The sequence below is a fragment of the Dendroctonus ponderosae genome, unplaced genomic scaffold (assembly GCF_020466585.1).
Source record: "Dendroctonus ponderosae isolate FM_Combo_2020 unplaced genomic scaffold, Dpon_F_20191213v2 Dpon_F_20191213_2, whole genome shotgun sequence".
Classification (NCBI taxonomy): domain Eukaryota; kingdom Metazoa; phylum Arthropoda; class Insecta; order Coleoptera; family Curculionidae; genus Dendroctonus; species Dendroctonus ponderosae.
This window is the reverse complement of record NW_026018165.1, coordinates 16429899-16438323: the sequence shown is the minus strand read 5'-3', so window position 1 is coordinate 16438323 and position 8425 is coordinate 16429899. Positions and strand designations below refer to the sequence as shown.

The 8425-nt window shown below is 38.2% G+C and overlaps 3 protein-coding genes across 4 annotated transcripts in view; 1 reads left to right on the top strand and 2 right to left on the bottom strand.

The window, feature by feature from the left end:
• LOC109536652 (frizzled-4) overlaps positions 1–6250 on the top strand; it is a 13126-nt gene extending 6876 nt beyond the window's left edge. The window contains exons 2-6 of one of the 2 annotated variants that reach the window (XM_048663947.1): positions 3169–3377; positions 3442–3634; positions 3964–4147; positions 5214–5763; positions 5821–6250. In XM_048663947.1, the coding sequence (XP_048519904.1) occupies positions 3169–3377; positions 3442–3634; positions 3964–4147; positions 5214–5763; positions 5821–6025 (1341 nt within the window). In that variant the 3' untranslated portion in view covers positions 6026–6250. Of the gene's footprint in view, positions 1–3168; positions 3378–3441; positions 3635–3963; positions 4148–5213 lie in introns of both variants that reach the window. The other variant, XM_019902963.2, reaches the window with a different exon arrangement.
• Positions 6251–6443: 193 nt separating this feature from the next.
• On the bottom strand, positions 6444–8412 carry LOC109536658 (superoxide dismutase [Mn] 1, mitochondrial). Its single transcript, XM_019902972.2, has 5 exons — positions 8302–8412; positions 7551–8244; positions 7308–7484; positions 6815–7044; positions 6444–6758 (listed from the first exon to the last, which is right to left on the bottom strand). The coding sequence occupies exons 2-5, from the start codon at positions 7586–7588 to the stop codon at positions 6556–6558; spliced, it is 648 nt and encodes a 215-aa protein (XP_019758531.2). The 5' UTR covers positions 7589–8244; positions 8302–8412; the 3' UTR covers positions 6444–6555.
• Positions 7909–8235, bottom strand: LOC109536599 (NADH dehydrogenase [ubiquinone] 1 beta subcomplex subunit 3). Its single transcript, XM_019902884.1, has one exon. It carries the CDS (start codon positions 8233–8235, stop codon positions 7909–7911), a length of 327 nt encoding a protein of 108 aa, XP_019758443.1.
• Positions 8413–8425: the final 13 nt, after the last annotated feature.

The following is an 8425-nucleotide window of genomic DNA, read 5'->3' as shown; positions in this document are numbered from 1 at the left end:
AAATACCCAAAAAGAAGTTTGTAAAAAATTTCCTTCTGTGCATCGTTTTCTCACTTCCATCTTCACCTCCAAAAAAACATCGGACCACTACCGAACTCTCATATCTAAAATAATTGGCGATTTGGCCCCAATATTCCCTGGAAACTCTTCGAGAACGGTAACAGTTGTATTTTATGATGGCAAGTTTTTTTGTCTTCACGGGAAGATATGCCGTTCTTCATATCTGGCTCAAGTGCGCCCCTGGAGAAGCCATTACTACGAAGCGGTCAGGCCTGGGGGCTCAAAGCCCAAGCGGCACCTGTGCAGGGCTAATTACAAGGCGGCACCGATCGCAAAGGCACCGCGGGTATTCTTGATTATGTCCAGTCTTACCTACCTACTCGTAGCACCCAGTAGCGGCACCAAGTTCGATGCAAAAATGCGTTTTTCTACTATTTTTGTCTGTGCATTTATGAAATAATTTGCACTGAAGCACGGTCTTTTTACGGCAATTGTAAGCTGATATTGCCCGATTCACCTGATTTAACGCTGCTAGATTTTAGATGTTGGTGCGTCCAATTTTGCTTCCAATGCCTCACGATTTCCCGTCTTAATCCTAGTTGATGATAGTTAACTAGTTGCGCATTTTATGCAACGATAGATCAACACCTTGCCACCTACAAGCAAACGAATTAAATAATGTTTTGAGCATTTTCCATCAAAATTATGGCGCGCTCAAGTTGATCTATTCGCTTCCATTTCACTCAGCACGGCTGAAATCTGGCTGAAAATAGCTTTGGGTAAAATATTTACATCGTTTTTATACATTCGAGGGAAAATCCAACTGATTTATTTTCGACGTAAAGTTTTGCTTTTTAAATATAGGCGCTTGTTAGTTTGCAGTGAGAAAAATCTTGTTTATAGTGTCAATTGAACTGTTTGAACGCATCAGACCTAAGCGATATCAAAGCATTAATTGGTTAAAGAAGGAATAAGAAAAATTATTCTTCTGCGTCGTTGTATTGAAAAAAAGATTCGCACTTAAATCTGGCAGTATTTTCGAAAATTTGTCAGTCCACTTTTACTTACCTCTCGAGACAATTTCTTTCGTGCTTGAAACTGTCTAGTGCGTTTTTTTGCGGAATTTTTCGTTCCACCTACTACTTGAATAATGTGGATAATTATATGCTTTGCAGCTATTTTTTCATTGAAATTTTATTCTGCGTGTTTTGACCCCAATGATCCATAGGAGATAGTTTAAGAAATAAAATGCTGTTTTCATTATGAAAAAATTGGTTTAGCCAATTAAAATATTTGAACTTGATAATTGCAGAAAAAATTGAGCAGCTAATGAAACTTTGAAGTAAGAAAAATAAAGCCGATTTATTCCTCTAACAGCCGAGGGAAGAAGCAGGTTGCAGCAGCTCACCGTTTATGTGACCCTTTTTCAAAATACCCTGGTGTAAAAGTAAATTTTCGTAAGAAAATTGCCATTGCTGGTCAGGCATTAAAGTAAGTCGATCTCTCGATCAGACTAATGGAAATTTAATGCAGACTTCAGAAAAGAAGAGAAAATTCGGGTGTGCCATTAAACAAATCAAACTTGATGCCGCTGGCGCTTTTATAGGACACCCTGTATACTAGAAAAAAAATTCAGCATATGCAGGTCGCAAAATTAAGAACACGAATTAACTCACGAACCCCAGAAACAATTTCATACTAATATTCGACAATATTTCTTTAAATTAGTTAAAAAACTGGCAAAAGAACGTTTGTTGCCAAACTGAAGAAAAATCAGTCCTAGAAGTAAATGTGCAATTAGATAGTAGAATTTCCCTGGATCTAGGCGGGTATTTCAGCCATATTGAGATTCGATTTGCTCCACTAAAGTAATATTTTTACGATAAGCAAACACTCATATAAAGTTTTATTGCCCTGTTTATAAAAGTGTTTCTCCGATGCGGCATTTGAAAGGTATATTATTATTAAATATCACATCGACGCCTTATCACCTTTTATCAGCAAATTTGTGGTAATATGCTTTGTCGGCGAGCAGAGACAACTTCGACGTTTTTTACTCGTATAGACCGTCAGTCAAGTGTACAGGGTGATGAATTCTCAAACTAACTTTTTGCCGATGAAGTTCCTTCTTGATCAAGCCGTAGATAAACTTTATTAAGGGTGCAGGATGCTTTCTTTTGCAACTAACTCTTGTGTTTAAGGCTAAAAATTATCCAGGCTTATTTATTCGCAACAGGATTAATCATTTACTTCCATCCGTCTGAACAAACAACTATTAACTTGGGCAGTTGATTGATTTGGAATCCAATTGATTTGCAGTTGTTTTCACCAATGTAAATTTCCTTTTATTAGTTTCCGTTTCAGCGCATAAAGGATGTTGCAGTGTGGTTTTAAGGCATTGTTTAAATTTTAATTGTTTACCGATTACATATTGGAACAGCATTATCGTTTCGGAGGAAATGGAGCGGAAGTAAACGATAAGAACCTCTAAAAACAACACCACCAGTGTAAAGAGTCGTTGATTTGAAAGGGTACACATTGTAAATCAATGCAGCAATTCTTTGTGTTTCATCATTAACAAAATCTCAATAAAATGATAAGGTATTATGGAGGTACCATTTGCTCTAGATGCACAAACGGGTATTTTTCCACACTTGCTCCAAGTGGAAATTTAGCAATGGCTGCACTTTTCACATCGGGTGGTTTATAGATTTTTCAATTAAGTCTTGAAAAATCAGTTTATCAGGTCTTCGACATTATCTTATTAAAATATTCGACTGGATCTTAAATTCAAATCTCGATAAAGTGCATAATTTTTTCGAAGGTGCTCCAATACATTCAGAAAACATTATCCATATTCAGGTGGAAGGTAAATACTTGATATAATGTGTATCTGTATTGTAATCGGTTAATTACAATTTAAAAATAATTATCCATTAAGTTAAAAGCCTTCGTGTAAAATGGAGATAAGCCCGGAATCGTATTATTCCTCTTATCGCGATCGTCATAATTGGTAGTTATAAAAGGGAGATAAAGCTAAAGTACTTAAAGGGAAATTATCAATAGACGTATTGACATGATATGTTTGAAGGTGTCTTGGGAAAGCCTGCGCTGCATCAAAGCAATTCGACTATAATGATTTCTTAAAATTAAATACTTTTTTTGCAGTTGAGAATATATGAGCCTCTACTTCAACATCAGTGCTCGAAATACATCCGACTGTTCATCTGTTCCGTATTCGTGCCGATGTGTTCTGAACATGTGCCAGGCCCGATCTTGGCATGTAAAGGACTGTGCGAAAAAGTAAAAGAGAACTGTGAGGAAACGTTTCTCACTAATAAAGGCCTCAAATGGCCCAAGGCGTTGAATTGCTCTAGGTAGGAATCATTAAATATTAACGGCTGTTCTGGGAAAAAATTAACAGAATTAATTTTTTTACAGTTTTCCTGAGCCTCCAGCTCTATGTATGCAACAACCGGAGGAAATAGAGCAAATTCAAATCCATTATTTCAACCCTGAAGATACAGGATTGGGTATCAGTTGCCCACCAAACACTTTGCCTAGTGCGGGCAAGTGTGTTCCTGCTTGCAAGAGCAAGCAGCATTTTGATCCTAAAGAAGTTGCCACTTTTGAGGTAAGTTGCATTTTTTTCTGCAAAATGTGGATTTGTTTCGAATTTCCGGAAAACGTCTTTTCCAAGAAGAGTGTGCGGTGGTACAAATATGTGGAAACTTATTTGATTTAGAAAATTGTATATTTAGCTGTAAAAATTTGGAAAAAATTAAGCAAAAAAAGTGGAAAAATTCAGGCACAGCGTCAAATTTTCAGTATGTAGTTTTTTTAGTCCGTTCTTACCTACGTTTTTGGACTTGAAACCAGCGGAAAATGTTTTTTGAAATAGCGTTTCTTTACACAACTGTTACTTTGGTTTAGTGTTAATTAATCCATATTTTTTAATTTCAGCTCTGGGTTGGAATATCGTCAATTAATTGCTTGATTTTCACCACTTTTGGGCTAATTACTTTCATCATTCAACCCAAAAGGTTCAGATGGCCAGCTCGGCCTATCCTGTACTTGACTTCCTGCGGGTTTGTTAGCAGCACCATTTATTTAATTCGATGTATAGAAGGACCATATACTTGTGCAGGTAACAAATTGACATGTTTTTTTTCCATTTTACTTTTCTTTTTTTTCTTATTATGCCATATGCCATAGTCCGTAAGAAGATACCAGTCCATTTCCATGATAATAAATCCTCAAATCCTTGAAGAAACCTCCAGAATCTCTACTTGACACTAGACTTCAAAAACTTCTCAAGTAAAAACCGCGTTTTTGTTGCAAAGGTCGCACTACTGGTTGGGAAAAAAGCATTAAACGACCAAGAAAACTCAATCTTTCAAAAAGTTGCAAATTTGCGGCCCGAAATTGGAAAAGTTCTGGGATTTCTGGAAATCTTAACTCTCGGCCAGAGTGGTCTCGTCACTATGACACAATCGACTAAAGCCCATGATACACAGGGTGACCAGACTGAGAAATGGCAATGTCGCCAACTGGGGTTCCCAAACACGCCCAAACGCATTCACCTCATGATTTAATGAATTCATTGAATGATACAATTAATTAATTGTTTCGTTTGGCTCTATCCGAATTTACAAATGACACTCTGGCAACACAGCAAGCTAAAACGCTGAAAATCAGAGATTTTGTAAAGACTTTTTTAGGGTATTTTTCTTCGCAATAAGCCCAGATCAGGTACCAAACGCGATTTTGAAAGCATTGGGCTATACAACACTGCAAACCATATCCCTATATAACTTTCCACTTTTGAACTATTGCGTTTTAAATTCAATGAAAATCTGTCTAGGTTACATGCATTTTAAATGGGATCGCTCAATTGTGACCCATTCATCCGTTTATACGATGATCCGAAAGTGTTTCTATTGGTTGGAGATCTGTCAATTCGTCCGCCGTCGTTCGAACTGACAGATCTCCAAACGGATGCGTGGGACAGGCCTAACTTGGAGTCATGACATGCATTTGATCGATTGTCATTAACTTTGACAAACAGTTCAATTAGCTCAAAAATACTCAAGTTTCTGTTTCTTCTCAAAGTTTGGAGAGCTAAGCCCAATAGATCGTCAGATAAATAGCTGCTCCTTTCATTTAAATACCGAGTTTTTCATCATCAAGTTTCATGCTAAATCTATTTTCAGGAAATCTCGCTTACGAGAAGCCAGCCGAAAGTCTCTCCTGCGTTGGAATCGCCTTAATTCTTCTCTTCTGTGATATCGCCTACACTCTTTGGTGGACAGTGTTCTGCTTAGTGTGGTTCCTCAGTGCCGTGAAAGAATGGTCTACTGAAGCCATAGAGAAAGTATCCAGTCGCCTCCATGCCATTGTCTGGATCTTCTCAGCTATTCCCATGTTCTATGTGCTGATGTCCAATCATATCAGCATCAATCACCACTCGGGATTCTGCGAAGTCACTAACAGAGTCCTGGTGGCGTTCCAGCTGTTTTTCATGATGATTAGTAGCGTTTTGGCGTTACTGACCTCAGTTGCCTTAAAAGATGTGCGGAAAACCCTCATAAATGCCGGCAGAAGTCCTGTGAAGCTAGAAAGACTATTCTACCGACTGTTGGTGATCAGTGTTGGAATCAGTGTGCCTTACTTGATGTACCTCATGTTCCAGTTTTACCACACGTTTAAATTAACTTTACTGAAATTACTGTTAAGGAAGAGCAGTATTATTTTTGCTACTTTGTGGGTATACAGTCCGAAAACGTATTACATGTGGCGGAACTTGATTTGCTTTTGTAGAAAGTCGAATAATGAAACACAGAGTCAAAGCAACGGGATGTTTTCCCAAGTGATATCAACAATTCTACGGAGGGGCACTGAAGCCCCATCCGGCGACAGTATCCTCATGGTGCAGAACAAAACCATTACTGCTGAAAAAAAGAACACAATTGTCCATGTATTTTTTACCAGAACCTCGCCTTCTGCCCCGGTAGCCAGGGTTTAGCGTCAGAAGAATAATCAGCTGTGTTCTCGATGGAAACAACACAGTCAATTGTGTATAAACGGTTATTTATTCCCCTGTTAATAGACGATATTGTAATTTATTGTTCAAATGTGATATTAGGTATAACTATTTTATATCGAGTTTTGTATTTAGAACAAACAGTTATGTTCTAGTAACTTTATCTTATGTAAGAGATGTACATGACAAATATAATTCTAGTTTTTATTTTTATTTTTTTTTCGAACGTGAGTGAGGGCTTAAAAAACGCAACGCAGAACAACGATTTCTAAGCATTTTTTGCCTAAATATGCTGCTTTGGTTCCTTTCTTATTCTTATTACTTCCAATTTATGATGCATTTTTATTATCAATCTCTCTAGAAGATTCGGATGCGTACAATTTAATAGAAACTCGTTGGATACTGGAGCATTAAATTTTTATTCTAATCGCAATATAGCGTATGGAAAGCAATAGTAGTTGGTTTTACATTCACAAAAAAAGCGAAAGTTGACTAATAAACTTAATATATTTTTAACATGCCTTGGCCTTCTGGTACCTTTCGCTAACATCTTTCCAGTTCACTATGTCGAAAATAGCTTTCACATAATCAGCCCGCACGTTCTTGTACTGAAGATAATAAGCATGCTCCCAGACGTCGATTCCCAATAACGGAACCAGCCCTGTGGTAGCTTGAAGGGGGTCCTGATTTCCACAGGTGGCTATTCGAAGTAGGCCTGAAAATGTGCCTCAGAAAACCTTTCTTAGGACGGGTTTTACCAAAGAAAAATACCTGTTTTAGGTTCGCATCCCAACCATCCCCAGCCAGAGCCTTGAATGGCCACAGTGGCTGCAGATAATTGAGTTTTCAAGTTCTCCAAGCCACCAAATGAATTGTTGATGGCTGTGCAGAGATCAGCACTGGGATCTGAGCTGCTGGGGCTTAAATTCTGCCAGAAGATTGAGTGATTCAGGTGTCCTCCTCCATTGAATTTAACGGCTGGCGCTAGTGAAATTTGCGTTCTGAAATTAATTTCTTTTCTTAGGATTCTTATTTTTTCTTAAAACAGTGTATTGATTTTTCACTTGTCAGCTCTAACGAAACGGACCAAGAAATGAGATAACGAATATGATTCCATCAGAAAAGGAATATGTAGTATCTGGTAAATGTTATCCTCAAAATTGAGAAAAAACTTTAAAAACTCCTAGAAACTTTCCACAGCTACCTACTACTAAGCAACTGGGCGATTTCAGCCAATCATGGTGCATGGAGCCTACATACTTACGACACATCTCCCTTCTCAACAGCAGACTTGAGTTTTTCCTCTGCGGCGTTCAGGTTGGTCACATAAGTCTGATGATGTTTCGAGTGGTGAAGGGTCATAATTTCACGTGATATCACAGGCTCCAACGCAGCATAATCGTAAGGAAGGTCCGGCAAACTGTGCTTAGACCTTGCGCCCCTTAACCAAACAAATGTTAATTAAGAATTATGTAATGTATATAAACAACAAAGCACTGGCACTTACCTGACAGCCAAGTTAGCGATTTGCCTTAAGGAAAACATGCCAAAACAGCTAGAAAATGCACTTAGATAAACTATTATGAAAGAGATCTATATCTGAAAAATGCTGACCCTGAGCAAGTTGTCAGCTGGACAGCTGATTGCGAATTCGCTCAGCGCAACTGACGGATTACGAAGCTAAACAAACACTGTTCACTGCTAAAAGATAAAATTTTCTATTATAACGTTTTACACTAAACATTGAAAACGTATATCGAACCAGAAAATCGTGGGATTGGCAGTGGGGCAATTAGCAAAAATTCCAGCAAACACTTAACAGCTATTTACTACAAATCATTCCGCTAAAGCAGTAAAGACACAAGTTAATGGTGACCATGTCCATGTTCATCAGGAAATTGTTGTTCGTAGATTTTGGTGCCAACCATAGTCAATACAAAGGCTGCGAAGCCATATTTAAAGCCTCGAAAAAAGGTGAGTTTCATCATCTGCGCCTTCGTGCCAAAACCCTTGTGGTAGCGCCAGGCTTCGTTACGCAACCAGGGGTCTTTTAAGCCTTGAGCCGCAAGGGCTTTTTCAACAACAACCAGTTTGGGGCAGTCGGCCACTTTGTAGATTCGATAATCTGGAATTACGTAAGGCTCGTGATGACCGTGTCCATGATCGCCATGCCCATGTCCGTGACCGCCCATGATTATTCGCTAAAATCACACCATAATTAGCACAAATTAATGAAAAAAATTAAAACTATTGAAAACCTTTTTCGCCCCTTGACAAACGTCACCCTTTTAAGGTTAGTTCAATATTCAGTAGTTACCCTAGCAATGTTGTCAATAGAAACAATCGATGCTTTTGCAAGTGGCAGGAGATGACGGAGATGTA

Coding starts and splice junctions, on each gene's coding strand:
- LOC109536658 (XM_019902972.2), bottom strand. CDS start 7,588: ATGTTTTCCTTAAGGCAAATCGCTAACTTGGCTGTCAG. Junction 7,485..7,550: donor ATCGCTAACTTGGCTGTCAG/GTAAGTGCCAGT, acceptor TGTTTGGTTAAG/GGGCGCAAGGTCTAAGCACA. Junction 6,759..6,814: donor GGGATGCGAACCTAAAACAG/GTATTTTTCTTT, acceptor GCACATTTTCAG/GCCTACTTCGAATAGCCACC.
- LOC109536599 (XM_019902884.1), bottom strand. CDS start 8,235: ATGGGCGGTCACGGACATGGGCATGGCGATCATGGACACGGTCATCAC.